Source organism: Nyctibius grandis, chromosome 4 (genome assembly GCF_013368605.1).
Source record: "Nyctibius grandis isolate bNycGra1 chromosome 4, bNycGra1.pri, whole genome shotgun sequence".
Taxonomy (NCBI): Eukaryota; Metazoa; Chordata; class Aves; order Nyctibiiformes; family Nyctibiidae; genus Nyctibius; species Nyctibius grandis.
Genome location: NC_090661.1, coordinates 73,638,966 through 73,657,663, shown reverse-complemented (window position 1 = coordinate 73,657,663; position 18,698 = coordinate 73,638,966). Strand labels below are relative to the sequence as shown.

The 18,698-nt window shown below is 36.9% G+C and overlaps 1 protein-coding gene across 4 annotated transcripts in view; it reads left to right on the top strand.

Annotated features, from left to right (window-relative positions):
- The window catches only part of GRID1 (glutamate ionotropic receptor delta type subunit 1), a 609,362-nt gene that overhangs the window by 368,489 nt on the left and 222,175 nt on the right, over window positions 1-18,698 (top strand). For all 4 annotated transcript variants that reach the window (XM_068398113.1, XM_068398110.1, XM_068398112.1 and 1 more), the window contains one exon: window positions 4,277-4,482. In XM_068398113.1, coding sequence (XP_068254214.1) covers window positions 4,277-4,482 — 206 coding nt within the window. The remainder of the gene's footprint in view (window positions 1-4,276; window positions 4,483-18,698) is intronic.

Here is an 18,698-nt window from a genome sequence, read left to right as displayed (position 1 = left end):
AAGCTGCTTGTGTCAAGGCCAAGAATCAGATCCTGTAAATTTATGAAAGATGAATGCTATGGTAGACTCTGTGAACTTTTTTTTTATATAAACAAGATTATAGATAATATAATAAAAATGAATTATTTTGTAGATGACAATAAGCTTTACATATAGGTAGCTAATGCCACATGTAGTACTATTCTTTTATGTTTATGTTCCAGTCACCCAGTGCAGTGACCAGCCGAACATCCAGCAGGAAATGATACATTCCATTATTCCTATAGTGCCTTTATTATCACAAGCATTAGTTTTGCAGTCACAGTGACAGAATTCTATCTTAGCAGTGCAGCAAGGCTTTTCTTACCTCCTTTAATAGTTATCCCTGAAATTGTCTCGTTCTTCTGTTGTCAGACCTGAACATACGGTGTATCTGTCAGAAGTAGGAAGAAGGCTCTCAGCCACAGAGATTCTCTCTCCAGCCAAATGTAACAGAAGAGACACAAAGTTCATAAGAAGTTTGCTTTTCTTATGAAGCTCTAATGAGTTCCAATTCCAACCTGGTAATTTCACATGGTTGCAGTTGACGCTAGAGTATTGTAAATATATCCAATTATTATATGGTTTTACAGATAGCTTTCATGAGAAATGCTCACCTGAGTGCATTTTGTACAGTGTCATTTTCTTTCTGGAGTGAAGGTGTTGCATCATCTTCAAGAAACTGATGTTCTCTAAAGAGAAATTTTCAAATATTGTCTTTGAAATTGTGCATGTTGAGCATGCACATAATCAGGTGGGCAATTAGGTAATTAAAATAGTACTATGTGATTTGTATGGTTGAATGTAGGCTACACCCTGAGCAAAAGTAACTAACTGGAAAACTGAGGGCAGAGATAGCTGTAGGTTGTATAGTTACAGCAAACTGGTGTTTCATTTGTCAGATGTTCTAGACAGAAGTGTTTGACTGTGATTGAGTTTGGATTACTATGCTTTTCCTATAAAGTATGAAATAAATGGGCACAAGGAATTATTTTATTAGTAATAGTTCAGGATAACTCTCCGATAATAGAATCTGAACTTTTTAATAAAAAGCCACTGTATGCACATGTATTTTAATGTAAAAGACAAAAGCATTTATAGAATCCTTTATTTTTATTAAATTCTATGTGAATTTTATAAGACTCCTTTTAGTCTTGAAGGATTAACTGTCCTAAATTATGAGAAGTGGAAATAAATTTATAACTCTTTCTATGCGTATTTATGTTTGAGCTGCCATGGAACAAAGCTCAGTTTTTCTTCGATGTTGCATGGATTTGTAATCTACTAAATGGAGGAAAAAAAAAAGAGGGCATCAAACTCACTTTCCTATCTGATATGTCAGATAAAACAAAACTGAGCCTAATTCATTATGATTTATAAGCAGATGTGCATGTGTTTGTGCATTTATGTACTGATACATTTTAAGAAATGATTGTCCTCTTGGTAATGATTTCAAATAATTATTTGTGAAAAAAAGATCCCATTATGTAGGCACCTAAAATTGTTAGTCACCTCTGAAAACACTACTCTTCAGTTCCCACTTCCAGCTCTGAATTCCCGTCGAGCCTTCTCTCCTCCCCAGCATCGTGTAAGAACAGGTATGTCAGTATTCAGGAAGATACAGTCATGCAGTTCTTTCTAATTGCCAACACTGAATAAATTGACATTCACTTATCTGTGAAAAACTGACAGATTGTGCTTGTACATTTGAGCTTGGACAGTCTCTTCCATCTCAAATTTTGCTTTGTTCTCAAGCTAGGAAAAGTCTGAATCTTTTTCCATTTTTCAAACTGGGAAATAGCCTATTTTCCTTGGGGGAAAAATTTGTAAGGGAATACAAAATGCTCTTCCAAGCCCAAGTAGCCTTATGTGCATCAAGTATTTTGCACTGGTCTATAACAATATTTCAGCAGGTCAGCTGGAAACATAAGACAGAAAAACCTAGAGCAATATCAGCACAGTTAATCTTTTGTAAACAGCTGTCCTTTGTGCAGTGATGTCTTTCTGTGCAAGCATCTAAAGTTAAGTTGTTACTAAACTATAAAAAAGGGAATTTTCTTACTGCTTGTGAAGCACTGCATTTAATTTTGAAGGACTAAACATCATTAAAAGAAAAATCTGTTTCGTTTATCACAGATCCATAAAGTGAGCATACATATAGTAATGAATGCTATTTCCCTGAATTTAAATTAGCAAAATCCAAACTTAACTTGACAACTTTAATAAAATACTTTAACCTGTAAACAACAGTTGTTTGTCACTGTTGTTATTTCAGCACACCTGCAATATTTAGCTGTTACACAAGTGCTAAAGTCTTCTGGCATTTTCCAGAAATGCCTGCATAAGAATAAGCCCCTTCCTTTTCTTAGTGACTCAGGATTTTAGACAGTAAGCAAGTCTAGCAGGTACTTGATAGTGCGATAAAACTGATATAGACTTGCCTAAGTCACCAGCAAAATCCTCACGAGTGCACGTTTCCTGATGGTGGGGTTGGCTGGAGTGATGACCATATCAACTAAACCTGAGTTAAAAAGGGCAGTCAAGAGTCTGCTGTGGTCGACACATCCCTAGCTTGATTTCTGTTCTTTTCTGATGTTTCTCTGTAGTTCAGCTGTTTCCTGAAGCTGAATTAATCACATTAACAAACATATCCATATTTGGATAAAAAAGTGTGAAGGTACCTAAGGTAACTTTTGGTGCTTTTCTTTTTGGATCTGATTTTTGCTAGTGATGTTATTAACCCTAATATATTGCACTTGTACATGAGCTAAGATCTTCAACTGCTGTATCCTTGCAAGATGTTATTTGTGTCATGTTTCACACAACGTTGTGGGGGAGGTGGGGAAAGAAGGTCACGTGTGTATTCTATGGCCGTGCAACACCAAGATTGATGGTGGTCTAAGAGCCCACACAGATGTGGCAGCAAGGAGTGCTATGGACTTCAATCAGACTGGTTTTCAGTCCTCTGACTTTAGCAGTGTCTGTGGTATTGATACTTAGAATTTCATTGAAAGAGGGTGACTTCTAGGATTTAAAAAAAAAACACCAGCTGTTACAGTCTAGTTTATAGAGATCATTTGAGTTACAGTAAAGTTTTCTGAAGAGCATGTTTTCTAATGGGAAGAATAAAAGTACACTAGCTTACACCATTTGCCTTCACCCATGAGTGAAATTTGATGATAAAAGTGTGAGAAATGAATGTGAGAAAAAAAGTGTTAAATACTTTCGTATTCAAGACAAGTTATACATGTTTCAGACAAAATTAAGGGCTCCAAATGACATCGTACAGCTGTGAACAGGTCACTGTTAATTTTGAGAGCAACCTGGTTCAATATAAGCTTTGACCTTTTTCTTGCTCTAAATTTCACTACAAAATAAAAACTCAAACGTTTATTATTGAAAAATGCAGAGATCCATGAAGACAGAGTACAGTTTGAATGAGCAGATTTCAGCATGAACATAATATGAAATGTGTGTTCCTCCGTGTTAATGTCCTAACAAATGTAGTTAGGAAAATATATTTTTTCAGTCAGCCTGACGCTGAGAGACAGAGCTCAAAGGAACAGGTTTTGAAGGGGCTTGTTTGTGTGATTTCCCCTACTGAAAGCCAATTTTTTTTTAACACTGTAATATATCCTAAAAGTTTGGGGCAGGGGCGTTGTGTACTGTTTCATAGGTTTACAAGCTAATGGTAAACCTCTGGTTAGGTAGTTATTTATAGGAGAGGAAAAGGGAAAAAAAAAAAAAAGGTCAAAAAGAGGGCTGTGTATATTCTGGATATTATAATTTTTTCTTGGAAAAAGCAGGCATGAGCTTATGTAAGAAAAGTTGTGGTAGGAGAGAAATTTAGGGGTGAGTGATCTGTGCCCCTGCTTATTCATCTGTTCCTGGATTTCTGCATTTGATCTGTGAAATTGTTGGGGTGGGACTGTCCTTTTGTTTGTGCAGTGTTAAGCCCTGTGGCTTTGAGCTTCTGGGGAGGTATGCACAGCCACCCAAATACATGAACTGGCTCTTCCCAAGAGACGTTCAGAGACCTCCAGGAAAGTGTAATTGATAGCGTTTCCCTGTTGATATTGGCTATGAAAAGGGAGTTGTGGAAGATGGCTGTGTGGAATAATCTTCCTCTGAGAGCACTGCAGGAAAAAAAAGTTAAAAAAAAAGTCTTTTCCACCTAATTAGTGATGCTTGCCTAGTTGGCGAAGGTTGATGCAGTGGTTTCTTTTTTTTTTTTTCTTTTCCCCCTCCTGTGTTACAGATATACGTGGACTGCAGGGATTTCTCGATCAGGCCTCAAGACTGGGACTTGATGTATCATTACAAAAAGTGGACAGGAACATCAGCAGAGTCTTTGCCAACCTTTTCACTACCATGAAAACAGAAGAGCTGAACCGCTATCGGGACACATTGCGAAGGGCTATCTTACTTCTAAGCCCACGGGGAGCCCAGACTTTTATTAATGAGGTCAGTGCCCAGTTGTTTTTATTGTCAACATTTCAGGAACATATATGATGACTTATGTGATACCTTGCTGCGTTTTCTGAAGTGTTAGATTTTGACAATGCTGGTTGGTGAATGTCAAATAAGATTGTCAGACTTTGGTGCCAGAGAATTGAAATATCAGGTATTCCATATCATGCATACTTTGTGATTAATGCAAATGAGACAGCATGGGCCAGATGGGCACTTCCAATATACAGCTATATGGGGCAATTCTTTTTTTTTTCTGGTTGTCTTCCATACCAGTACTTTTGACCTCGATTTCAACCGCTGTTGACAAGTGACCAGAAAATCTACTATACTCTTTTAGAAATGAAACATAATGTGCCTGAAAGAGTCTTCTGTACTGTGGAAATCTCCAAATTAACGTTAAAAGGGCACATTACTGACGTTTGAAAGCTGAATCATGGAGTTTTTTATCAAGTATGAAATAGGAATTATATGTTTGTTTCTTAACGGTTTCTTGAAATCAACAAGACTAATTAGGACAGGGAGGTAGCTGTTGGGCAAACTTGTAATTAATGTTGTGCTGTGGGCTAATATTTGGCATTAATTACTTTTATCCAGCTTTTAAAATATTAAATAATTAATTATTTTACAGTGCTTTACATGTCAGAGTTGAGAATGAGAGCTGGATCCTCAGTATAAGTTTACATGTATTCATTAGCTAAGAATTTGGCAATGAAGTAGGGGTTTTTTATTCTTTTTTTTTTAACTAACCAGGCATAAGACTGAACCAAGAAATTAAAATATGGATGAGACCTGTTTCCAGTTATCAGTTTTGCTGCATCAAAGCCTGCTAAATTAAAAAAAAAAATCAAATAAGGTTATTCAGCTTTCTTATCATATCAGCATAAGTAAATTCTCTACGTCTATGTTCATTGGTGATTTTTAAATTAATAAGGTAAATTTTATCACAAATGAATGAGACAAATGGGTAGTTTGGGAAGGACTAAGCACAGGGACAAATTCTACTCATGTTTGTGCATACACATGGATTTTCAGTAGAGGAATGAGGGAGTACTTGCCCTCAAAGTGTAGTAAGCTATACGCAGCTCGGTCAGTGATTTTATTTGCTTTGTAGTAGGCCTCCAGCAAAAATACACATTGCTTAGTTTTCCAGTGAGTCCTAACAAAGTACACAAACCACATATTAAAAAGAAATCAACATGTGTGTTTTATTCAGACCCATGCTGAGTAGAATGTCTGTCCCCCTTCAGTGTACAAGGCTCCAGAAATGTTCGTAAGAGTTACGTGCATGCGCTGTCAGGACCCTGCAGCTCTCTCGAGTGTAGGGGCTAATGTATTAAACTATTTTACTACTCACTTCACCTTAAAGCAGTGTGTATTATAGGCATTAAGGCTAATGATCTTGATGTATTTCCAGATCCCTGCAGGAGCTTAACTGTGGGCAGAAATGAAAAGTAATTTATTTGGCAATCTTCCTATATTGAATCTTGATTGATTCAGAAAAGCTTTATAAAAGAAAATTTAAATCTTAGAAAGAAACTCTCAAAAGGCTTGAGATGTGAGGTGTGCGGTGTATGGAAGAATCCTTTCCTAGTAAAGGCTGGGCTTACATTTTATGGAGAGTTATGATAACTGTGATTCCTCAATATCTCAGTCAATAAGTGCAATTGATTATCTACAGCACAATTTCAGACAGTCTAGAATGACAACTTTCATCTTAAATGAAATATATATTCTTACATAATTTACAGAAATACATCATTCACAACTTGTAGCAGTAAGTGCCTTAGATGGATTTACATATTTCCACAGTTAGTAAATATTTCATGCTATAGGTACTGTATAGCTATGTACTGACTAGTATTGTTACCAGTCTGGCCCTGCACCTTGGAAGTTGTTCGAGGTTTTGAAACAATTTCCCTTTTCAGTTTTGGGAAAAACATCTGAGTCTCCCAAAAAATGTATGTAGTAACCTGAGAAAAAAATTCAAATACTTTTTTTTTTTTTTTTAATTTTAGGTATATTTATTTTCATCTTTTCTACTTTAGCTCAAGTTACAAATAAGAACTTAACAAAGAGAAGAAATTGGATTTAAGGCTTTGTTTCCACAAATCACTGGAAACGGAAAATTCCACGTGGAAAAAAGGTTCCTTATTAAGATTTTCAGTTTTGCTGAGTTGATATTTTGTAGCAAGGGCAAAATGTCTGAAAAACTTCAACTAGGTCTTTATTAAAGTTTGTTGGCTAATAACATATCTTCATAAAAACCCAGGTGTTGCACACAAACCCTCCTGTGGAATGCAGAACAAAAAATAAGAGACTTCCTTGGACAGTGTCTGGATTATGAACTCTGACATGAATGGTTATAACAAATTTTTCTTAGCACAAGTCATAGACATCAGCTGTTGGAAGCTGGTACAAGATTTATTTTGCCTGTTTCGATATTGCAAGTGATACATTTTTCCTACTAAAAATATGGATCCAGATTTCAGCCTCACTTATCTCTTGGATGGGCCAGAGAGATCTCATCTGACTTTGGATGCACAGTTAGGGGACTCTGATGTCTCATATGTGAAAATCTTTCTAAATCCTATAACTCAATTTTAGGATTATTTCTTTAATTTTTGTTTAGGCATCATTTTCACTTTACTGGCTTAGCATCCTCAATGCCTGGTTCTGTCATGTGTCAAGCTTACTGCAGCAGAAATTACTGACATTTCATAAGTTTTTAAGGTTTATTATCCTGCTGTAAAACTGCTTTGACTGTAAGAATAGGAGGAGAGAGACAGGAAAAGAACATCTTTTCAATGGTATAGGTATAAACATGGAATCAGCCTTTATTCAGAAAACAGAAGATAAATGCATTTATAAAATGTTAGCTACCCTAGGTATTGCATTAAAAGGTCACTCTGGGATTAAAGCAAACCTAATCTAAAGAAAGTGTGTCCCTTCTTAATCATTTTGAGAAAAAATGTTCCCTTCTCCACCTGCAAAAATCCCTAATGTATTTGGCCTGGTGCCATTGTTCAGTTTATATGCAAAACCAGTCTCAGATGTAACAGGTATGCATGTAACAGCAAAAATGATTTTATATTTTGAAGACTTTGTGATCTCCTTGCAAGGCAATATATAGAAAGAACGGAAGAAAAACTAGTAATTCAGAAATGGGAAGGAGATGTGTTACTTGCAGCTATTCTGTGAGTCTCTTTGGCCCAGACACAGGATCCGAGACTCAAAGGGCTCCCTCTTTGTGACAGCCAGATTTCACCTGCCTCTTCCACTTACCAATGGATACATTTCTTTGTTTGCAAGTAAAGGTATATTTGTATGGATTGCTTTTATCATTGAGGGCTCTACACTACATAGTGAAATGAATACATGGAAAATGGTTTCAAAGAGAGGTGACAAAAATTATGAAAGGATAGGAGAGCATGACCTATGAAGACAGGTCTCAGGAACGCACTATATACAGCCTGCCTAAGGGGATATAAATGACAAATACTTGAGAAGAAACATGAGAGGAGGAGGAATTATTTAAGGTGATCATGGGTGGTCTAACAGGAAGTAACGACCTGAAGCTAAACAGGGAACACTTTCTAACAGGGAGGTCAATTAGACAATGTGAGTGCTTGGCAAGAGAGGTCAGTGAGGCATCGTTCTTCAGGGTGTTCAACAGTTCACTAGATAAAACACTTGGGTAACTCAGTCTAGCAGTCTTTCCTGAACTAGTTTGAAGGATGTTCTAGATGACCCAGGGGTCCTTCTGAAGACGTATCAGGAAACATATGTTGTGTGAACAGATTCAGACTTTGTACGTTTTGTGTACAACAGATTTAAATAGGAGGAAGAGATCTTGTAGTTTAGTGTTTCTCAGGTTTTCTCTTGCAAATGTGCAGTAACTGTTAGCTGTGGAGGGTTTGGTTTTTTTCTTCTTCACAGGGCACATACTGTTTGTTTGGGATGTGTATTTTAATGAGATTTTTCTGTAAAACTGTAGGTGATATCAGTTGCTTTATAGACTTCAATCATCCTACTTTCCAGTATTATTACCTTTACTTTTGAAAACTACTAAAATGGAGAACGTAACACATTTTCATGTGGTTATCGATTTGAAAAGAGACGGAATTATTGGCTTTACAAAACCTTTAACTCAGCATTACTTTTTTTTTGGCATCTTCACTGGAGTGCAAAATGTTTCTGTTTAGGTGCATCTTTGAAAATGATATCATTACGTGAGTGTATCTTGCCTATAAGCTAGTAAGCTTACTGCAGTAAGGTTGCTAGTGTATATGCATATCACTGCAGCATACCGGCTGAAAGCAGGACTCTGCATGCCTAGTATAGTAAACAAGTTTAAAAACCCCATTTAATAATAAAAGAGAGCAGTTTAATTGCATTAAAAATAAAAGCTAAAACCCTGTGTCATTGCAGCAGGGTTATCTGAATCACTGCAATTCCAATTTGAGCTGAAGCTATAAACTTCCAGAATAATACTGTTTGTTAAACAGTTATAATTTATCTCTGCCCTGTTTATGTAGTCACCTCTGCGTCCTCACTGGAAAGAAAAGACTGCTCTCTGTTTCTCTTTTACCCTAGTTCATGTCAAATGTTCTGACTGGTTCTTTAAAAAAATAGAGATATTCTGCTTTTGGTTTAGGCTTTTGGGATCATTTCAGACTGATTTGTGGCCTTCCTTCGTTGCTGGTCATTGAGGATGCTGAGTACTTTACTCCCAGAGCACACCCAGTTGGCACTTGTTTGTGAACAATGATCCAGCCTTCTCTTTTTCCCTTCTGTGGTTGGTGACATGCTATTACTTGACTGGAACTGCAGAAATAATTTATGGCATCTTGAACAGTCTGCACGCACAAGCAGTTGTATGAAATGGTTTTTCATAGGAAGCAAAGACCTTTACTTTTCAGAATTTAACAAGGAAAAAAGTTTAATGCTGATTTTCTGGCACTTGGCATTTCATATTGGCATACATCTCTTTTTTATTTATGTTGCAAATGTTCAGCATATTAGTCCGTATCTCTGCTTTATATACAGTATATAAACATCTTGAAATATTGGTGAGTAATTTTGGGGAAAATATTAAGCCTCTTCTGTTTTTAGAAGGCAATTTCTTTGTTTAAAGAGCTGGTAGTGATTTGTGAGTGCTGGTAACAGAACTGTAGAAACACTTTCTTCTTTCAATAGTTCAAGTTAAATTATACCTGCCTTTTTTTTTTTCTAAATCCTCCTCTAGTTTTCTATTTCTTCCTCTGAGCTAAAATCTTGTCTGCTGTTGTTGACATTTGCAATACAGTAAGACTCTTTGTGCTTAAAGAGAATAATAATTATAATTAAAGCCCAAGAAAACCTCATTAAACTCCTAAAACCTAACTGAAAACAAAGCCTCCCATTTTGGGATAAATTGGCTTAGAAGCAGGTTTCTTTCCACTGGGCAAAAAAAACCCTCAAAACACAAACCCTCCCACGTTTTGTTTCCCTGTGATTAATCCAAGCTATGGAATCACTGTGAGAATATGTTTGGAACAATCATTTACATACATTGTTATAAATTTATAGGCACTGTGAAAAGGGGGGAAAAAAAAATCATAATTTGGTGAATAAATGACTTCATGAATTGCTTACATGGCTTCATGTAAATGGTGTTCCTTTTACTACTGCGGGTATGTTTAAGTGACAGTGATTTCTGAAATCTTTTTTGTTTGACTCGACTAGTAATGTTGCATCAGATTTTGAACCTGAATATTGAAAACAAGAGAAACATGAGGCTTGCATCCGATTTTGTACATCTTTAACAATAACTGATAGCAGTTTTGTGAGGCTTTGTGGGTCAATTGAGAACAAAATTATGGAAAATGAATATATTGGCAAGAGTTACACAAAGTCCTTATGAGTCTAGAAATTGCTTTACTAGCAGTCTTACTAAGTCCCTCAATGTCAGTAATAATATGTCTGGTCTGAAGGAGCTAGATTTTTCAGCTCATATTTTGAATCTGATGACTGGGCACTTATGCATAGGGGATCATTTATTTTTAAATGTCATTAAATCTGTATGTACAGGAACTGGGCATTCCTCTTGCTCCAAATGCTTAATTCTCAGTGTACTTTTGGGTCCTTGTTTCATTGCAGGTGTTCAATTGCTAAAACATGACTCAATTCCTAAAAATTTTGCTGCTGTCCACAAGTAAGGATGTCAGGTCTAAAGTAAACTGTGCCAAATATCTGGCTGACAAAATTGCTGAAATATTTTAAATTAACTTTTAATTGTCTCGTGAGCCTCACTAATTTTCATTTCTTGTCATTTTTCATTAATTAATTTTCTTTTTTTTATTCTCTGTTAATTTTCTCATCCATTATATTTTATCTTTCCTCAATCTCACTGTTAAATATGGAAGCTGAACAGAACAGTGCAAAGTAAGCTTGTTCACGTCGGAGGGCCCTGAAAAAGCTGACGTGTCTGTACAGTGGAAGGCAATGGGATGCGGAGTCTGACATTCATGTCCTAGAAGCATGAGTTGGTGTTACTGTAGCACTGTGTTGGGGTTCATGGGTTTCTTCTTCCAGCGTAACCCCATGTTAACACAGTCTGTTCCAGAAGTAGCTCTCTGCACAGATTTAACCTCAGGTCTGGGGGGATTCTAGCTGTCCAGAGGGGCTGTATTTATGAGGGTTTTTTTTTTGAAGGAAAAGGAGCTATTAATGACGTGAAAACGCATTTTTGCATTTACTGGGGCACATGCAGTTCACCTTCTTTACTACTGTCTTTAATAACATCCAGTACCAGCTTTTGCAAGAGCTGAGACTGGACATCTCTCCAGTGAGCACCTTCATCTACTCTTTCATGGCTTTTTTTCCCAAATTATTTTGCTTCAAATTGTTTAACTGACTCCTGGAATACTGTGCAACTTAAAGATTATATATATATACACACACATACTTTTAATGTATTTGAAAGTTAAATTAAATATTCTGACATATCTGTGGTCATTATAATAGATAAGTATATGTGTTTCTCTAAAATACTGCAAATCTGCAGATGACTTTATCATTCCTAGCAAGGATAATTTTCTGCAATTTAGGTATAATTTACCAGAAAGTAGAGATTACTAATTAATTATGAATGATTAATTTTAAAATATGCTCCTGCATTTGCATTTCATCACTATAGCAGTGTTTGCTTATTGTAAGACATTAGGAGAAGCAGTATAGGTACATGAGAAAATGTGTTTGCCTTATAAAAATGAGAAAAAAGCAATGGCCATACAAAAGCTATTTGCCATCTTCCAGCTTTACTTTTTCATATAAATTCAGTGAATTGTTCAGGTTACTGTGCTAGGGCAACTTGACTTTGATGATTATAAAATACATACTACAATTATTAGGTATTCAAATTTTGAACCTTCAACACCAGTGTGTACACACCATAGCTACAGATTGACTTTTTCCATAGACACATCTGCAAGCATCTCTAAGCCCAAGGATTGACTTGGAGGTACAGCATTTTGCACAGATGGTTGATCGTCTCTCCCCTAAAATGCACTTCTAAACCTGGTGTTCTGGATTAAGAAAATCACTGACTCATTTTATTAGTTGTTTCAGAGGTTATAGAAGAAGGCCGTTTATCCTTAGAAGGGTTGAGTAATAATTGCTAATAATAATTTGCGCCTGCTTTGCATCTTTTCACAGGAGATTTTTAATCACTTTTAAGGTGAAATAAAATTATATTTACCCAAGACTTATTTTTAGTTTCAAACTAATTTGGAATATTATTTAAGCCTTCACTAATTGCTTGCAGCCTACAGTGTAGTGCTGTCAATATGTGAGATAAAAGCTTGGGCAAGGTTTACCTTGGTCTGAGAAGATTAAACCCAAGCAAGGTGTCCTAGGACTGATGCTCTGTTTCTCTTAAAGGTTATTTCTATGTCAGGCAGGCAGTGCACAGTATAGGTGCAAGGGTTAGCTTCGTTGATGCAGCACTGCCCAGCATGTAGGAGACAACGCTGGATGTTATGCCCATTTCTTCATGATTCAAAATGTAGAGGTCCGAAAAAAAAACAAAATAGAGGCTCATGAGAGCTCTCTGGAAATGTAAGGGAAGAAATATTTGGGAACCTTGTTCATCAAGGACCGACAGAGCTGATTAAATTAAGCTTATAACTTGAGACAGTGTGGTAACTGTGCAATAAGATTGTCTTTTCCTCAGGCAAAGAGTGTTCTGTGTAAAACGAATAGAGTAGTATAACATCAGCATAAAGCATGATGTGTCAGTTCCTTCATTTACCTTTGTACCTTGGAGGGTGGCAAATACCTTAAAAATTAGCAAGGATTTAAGAGTTATTTTGAAAAGAGAGTATAGTCCTATGCTAATAATTATTTTTCCTACTGATACTGTTAGTACTGGTGCTATTATAACTAGTATGTTGGTTATACTCAAGTGTCTAGTTATGAATTGGGATGTTGTTTTACTAGATGCCCGAAGAATTTACAGCATGCAAGAGGTGGCAGATAGAGATATCTGGGGAGTAAAAGGGATTGATGATGAATGTTGTTCGATGACAGAAATAGTTCCTTCATACCAGGATGTCAGAAATTAGTGGTTTGAAAGAAGATATAAAGGAATTTAAAGATATTTGTGGTTTTTTGTTTTTTTTTTTTTTTATAAATAGGGGTGGGTTAAGCAGGTTGACAACATGGCTAAAATCTTGATGATGAATTAGAGGTAACCTGGAAGACTGGAGTGAAAAGTATATGGTGTTGGAAGTTACGATAGTTAGCATATCTTTGATGTGACAGATAACAAGAAAGCTATTGAAGCAATGTGAAGAGATGGGTGAAATGATCAAAGTGGTTAGAGATCCTCTTTGCAGCAGAAGTTTCAGCGAGATATGAGAGGAGCTTGCAATTCTTAAGGTCAGAAAGATGAACTTTGTAGTAATCAATATGTAATGTTATCAGAGCTGGCAAAGGACTTTTAACATTACAGATGGGTAAAAAGAACAGTTTATTAGAAAGGTTATATCTAACGAATCTGCGAGATTTTGGGTTTATCCTGGATGAGAGGCTTCGAAAGAAGTAAGAGTCAAAGATGACGCTTGGATTGTAGTCCAAATTGGCAGGACTGATGTTCTGGCTGTCCATTTTGACTGAGAAAAAGAATTACTTTTCCCTGAAGGGAGAGGGTTGAGAAATCTCATTACCAACGCAAAGCTTATGAGGGTAAGCAGAAAGCAGGCTAACAATTTAGACTGAACAGAATATGAAAAATGTGTCACAGAGAAGTAGATCAAGACTCATCAGCGTGTGAACGGCAGTGGATTTTTCGCTAGTTTGCTCACTGGATGAAGTTAGAGTATTGAGAGGAGATTACAGAGTGAATGGGTGTGGGACCCTTCTTGGGAGCTTGAAGAGTATCACAGAAAGTATCCCCTGGAGAGGCTGTGCTGAAGGAGTGGCATAGGAGGAAACCCAGGAGAGAAGTGCTCGAAGAGGAAGTTTATCAAGAGAAATGTGATCAGCTGTATTAAAAACATCTGGCAAGTCAAAGATAAGAGAATAACAATTTTAGAGTTTGGCTGAGAGAAGTGAATGTCAGTAGGAACAGTTTCAGTTAAGTGCAGAAGGTAGAAACCAGAATGAAGAGAACTTAGACCAAGACCAGAAGAGAGGGTTCGAGGCAGTGTATGTGAACCATGTGTTAAAGGGTCTGCAGGTAGAAGGGAGAGAGAGAATGGGGTGACAGGTATAGACCCATGAAAGGTGTGAGAAAGGAGGAGTCTAAAATACTTTCTGGCCTCAGGGAATAGAAACGGGGTAAGAAGAAACTACTTCAAAGATATATAAGGAGATCTTCTAATTCTTATAATGGCAACTGTGTGGAAGATGTCTTCAAATATGCTGGGGACTGAAAGGCATTGCACATATGGAGTGACAAGATAGGCTGGCAGTGGCAGCACTTTGTTGTGGGCTGGGGCTTACATCATCTTTTTGGATGGGCAGTGTGTGCTCTCCAGAGGGACAAATTGGGAGCTGGCCCTGTTTATCTTTGCGGTTCTTCTCACATACGCAGTTTCCGTGGTGTGCTGTCCTCCAGCTGTTGGAAAGCTGTATGTGAGTAGGCAGTAGAGATTTTACTCCCTGTTTTTCTTGTCGGTTGGTTGTTTGTTTTAATGAAGCAAACAGCAATGTGCAGAATTCCTTCATATTAGTCTTCCTGAGAAAGGAGATAGTTTTCCAGGTTTTTGGATCATTTCCTTTGCAGTGTGAGCACTAAAGGAATAAAAGCTCTGACAACGTCCTCTGTGGGGCAGGACACAAACTCTGTGTTGTAAGGACCATTTCTGATAGAGTTTTAGTTTTTAGTAATGTCTTTTTACTGGAGAATTCTTCATGCTGAAATTTTCATAGAAGGAAATATAATCAGGTTTCTGTACGTGGATTTGCTGGTTTTGGCATTGTTTTTGTTGACTGCTTGTTCAGGGTTTTGTTAAGAAATATTTTCATAGCTTTTTTCAAGGATCACTTTTCAAGGTTGATCTCTTTCTTTTGAGGCAGGTACCTAATGATTATTCCTACAGCACATAAAATGTGGAGGTAAAGTATTATTAGTCCCCTTTTTTCCAGCTGAGGCATTGGGGGTACAGAGAAAGTAGGCAATTTACTGAGTTCACTTGAAATGGGGATTGAACTTCTAAATGTCAAGCCAAGAACTTGCCCAAAAGGTCATCCTTTCATTTGATACTACCAGGTATGTCGTTGCCACCATTGACCCCTAGTTGTTTCATTTGACAGAACTGATAGTCCTGTCACTCCAATGATACTTTTGTCAGACATGCTGCCTTTAACCCATTCACACTGTGTCAAATATTAAACTCTCTTCGAATAGCATGTTGGCTTTAGTTTCAGACAAATAATGCAGCTTGCACATACAGTCCTACAGAGCATTTAAAGAGCTGCTCAGGTAACTTTAAAAAATCTGTATTTTATTTATTGAATTGAGCCCTTTCATTGTAATGGAGTTGTAGTTTGCTATAGACCATGCTCTGTAAATGAGATCAATCTGTTCGGCACTGACCCATTCATTCAACTTGAAGCAATCAGATTTAAAAGCTTTGCACTTTACTAATGTGTGTGCAAATAGCAATTGGATTCCAAGGACACTCTTTAGGAAAACACCTTGAGTGACTCGTCATGATATAGAATTCATATTTTGCTTCCAACTTTGCAAAGGAAAAAAATTTGTTCAAATTATTTTTAGATAATATTGAAAAGGGAAAAAACCCAAGCCTTGAAGTGTGACAATGACTTTGTGTGTTTAATGAAATTATATTGATTTGAAAATATTACAAGTTCCCCAACATATTTTCCCATAAAATTATTAAAGAGTATAGAGAATATTTTGAGATATGCATCAGCACATCTAAAAAAAAACCCCAAAAACCAGACAAAAACCATAACACCATAGTGTTAATTTTCTAAACTGTGCTAGCATTCAAGATATTTTAAAAATCAATGTCAGTTCTGAATGCATCTTGATTTAAAGTCAGAAAAATCTAGCAAATACAGCACTTCAGCCTGAATACAGTTATGAATACTTAATAAAAGTATGCGTTAAAGTCAGACTCGTCCCTGATAGCTCGCATAAACCAGAGGCGCCCTAACACTGGAAATGCCACCATGTAAATAAGATGGCTGCATCATCCAGACCAAATAAGCAGTGGAAGTGTCTGATGTGTGGCATGCAGGAGCGCTAAAAAAAATACCAAAGAAACAAAACTGTGATAAAAAGAGGATCGTAGGGTCTTGATGCCAACCCTCTTAAATATTTGAGAATGTATGGCTGGGGTTCTCACTGCCTGCTTCCTTCATTAAGAGCCCGAAGTGTGAAACATTGATGCAAACACCATAACTGAGCTCTCCAGGTAGTTGTCATGTGTGTGGGATCCTGTGCATTAGGGCATCTCCTCTGTCAGCAGCCAGAACATCCTCCGTCTTTCTGTGGGGAAAATTTTTTATGTAATGTGTTAATCTGTATAGAACAGATCTTTGGGATTTTTTGGTGTTTCTCTACAGAACTTAACAAAAGAGTTTGCATAGGATTCTTCAGAAGGGTTCACGCAGCCCAAACAGTTGGAGAACCAATCGTCAACTTTTTCTCTCTTTCACACAGTGTTTGAATATGTTTTATACTTTTTTAAAATGTATGTCTGGATTCCAATAGGGATACTGTTTTCTGTGGTTAGAGGTTAAAAGTCTTTAAAATAATATTACCCATATAGTTTTTTAAAAGAAATATCTGTCCAAAGAGCATCTAATTTTCACCCAAGTAGTTTTTATTATATATATCTACATTAAAATAATTAATAGTTAATTACTTAATAGAGCTAATTAATAACAGTTATATTTAATACCAAACATGTTTGAGTAAAATATATATGCTTATGTAATATATATAATATATAAAAATATGTATGTGTTATATATATACACACACACCTTGCACATTATACCATACCCAGGTCAGTCACTCAAGGAGGTATGTGTGGAAATATGGAAGAACAGAGAGTAAATGTTTGTGTTCTGTGCAGCTGGAAAAGGAAAATAAAGATACTGAAGCAGAAATGAACCAGAGTCCAAGTTCCTCAGAGTTGTTCTGTTTCAGATCATTGAGAACATTCACGTTTCTGTTGTACTCTACTGATATTTGCAAATAGTGTCAACATCTTTCAGCGTAAACTAGGTGGAGAACTGTATCTTTAAAAGCCTGATGGAATTGGTTATTATTTCATGCAGGGAACTTGTAACACTGACCAAATGGAACAGAGACAGTGTAGAAAACCCACCTCACCCAGGCTCATTAGCACTGAATTTTCTGTGAATGGTGAGGACGCAAAGAGTAAAATGAAAAAAGGTTAAAGCCTGAATACAAGAGTGAGCAGGGAAAAGCTGCCCCAGTGCTGGCATCCTCGCAAAGCACAGAGGCCTCCTGGGGAACGTGAAGAGTGCTTCAGTGTGAGTGATAAAGTCAGCCAGGCGTTGGTCCCAAAACACTCCGTAGTTCAATGGTAACTTGTGCAGAAGCTGTTATTTGTGATTTCTAAATGAAATTTGTGGAATGTTGCAATCCCAGCTGAAAAGGCAAGCAAACCTGAATGAAATGGCTGAGTGGAAGTGTCAAAGCATCAACAAATTTGTGAATAACCTGAGGTTTTGCTATTTTGAGGCTCGTCCTCCTGGTGTCTGCAGAAGAAAGACCCAGTTGGCTACTTGTGTTTAGTGGTTAACAAGAATGTGAGAGGGAGTCACAAGCTCATTAGTCATTGAGGTAGAAAAGCTATGAGTGTGTTTAAACCAACCTGGCTATACTGGACAGCTTGCATTGCCGATAGCGACTGCCTTATATGTCAGGATTGTAAAGTCACATTGATGTTCCCACAACATGGTGTACATAATCTTTATCTCTGTACTAGTTTTTGCTACTTTGAAAAATGAAATTCAGCTTTTCTAGCCACAGAATTTGTCTTTCTCCTGTTCTCTTTATTTCACGCCCCTTTCAAATGTTTCCCTTTGTGCTAAATATAACTCAACACTTGTGATAAATAAAGAGTTTAAGAGACCCTAACAGTAAATAATAGTGGTGCTGATGTTAAAGTGGGCTACATAGGCACTTAATGAGATATGTTTGCACTGTTGCAATTGCTAATCTAAAATTAGAATTAAGAGTACTTATAAATCTTTACAGGGAGGTGATGACCCAGTTAAAAAATTGCTGTATCAAGGTGCTTTGCTTATGTATAAAGCTGAAGTCAATTCTTTTCACCTTGACAAAAATTTATCAAAAAAAAAATCTCCCCAAACTACTGAAGCTTTCATATTGACTGCTGTAATTAAAAGTGAACACGTAGGTCCCATCTGTTTTGCCACATCACTGGAGCTATGAACACTGTCAGTGGCCATGGTTGAACAGTTAAATCAAGAGGCTAGTGGGCTGCTCTAGAGCATAATGGCACCCCCCTATTTCCCACTTAGCTGGTTGATATTGATTTGCAAATGAGTCTGCCTGTTTATTGGAGTCACAATTACTTCAGCAGAGTGTTCCAGCCAAGATGCAGCCGCTTTCCAAGGGCTCTGGATTTCATTGTTTATCACTGTCACTTGCTTGAGGAAGGATTAGGAAAACTAGCAATGGGGACTTGTAATAA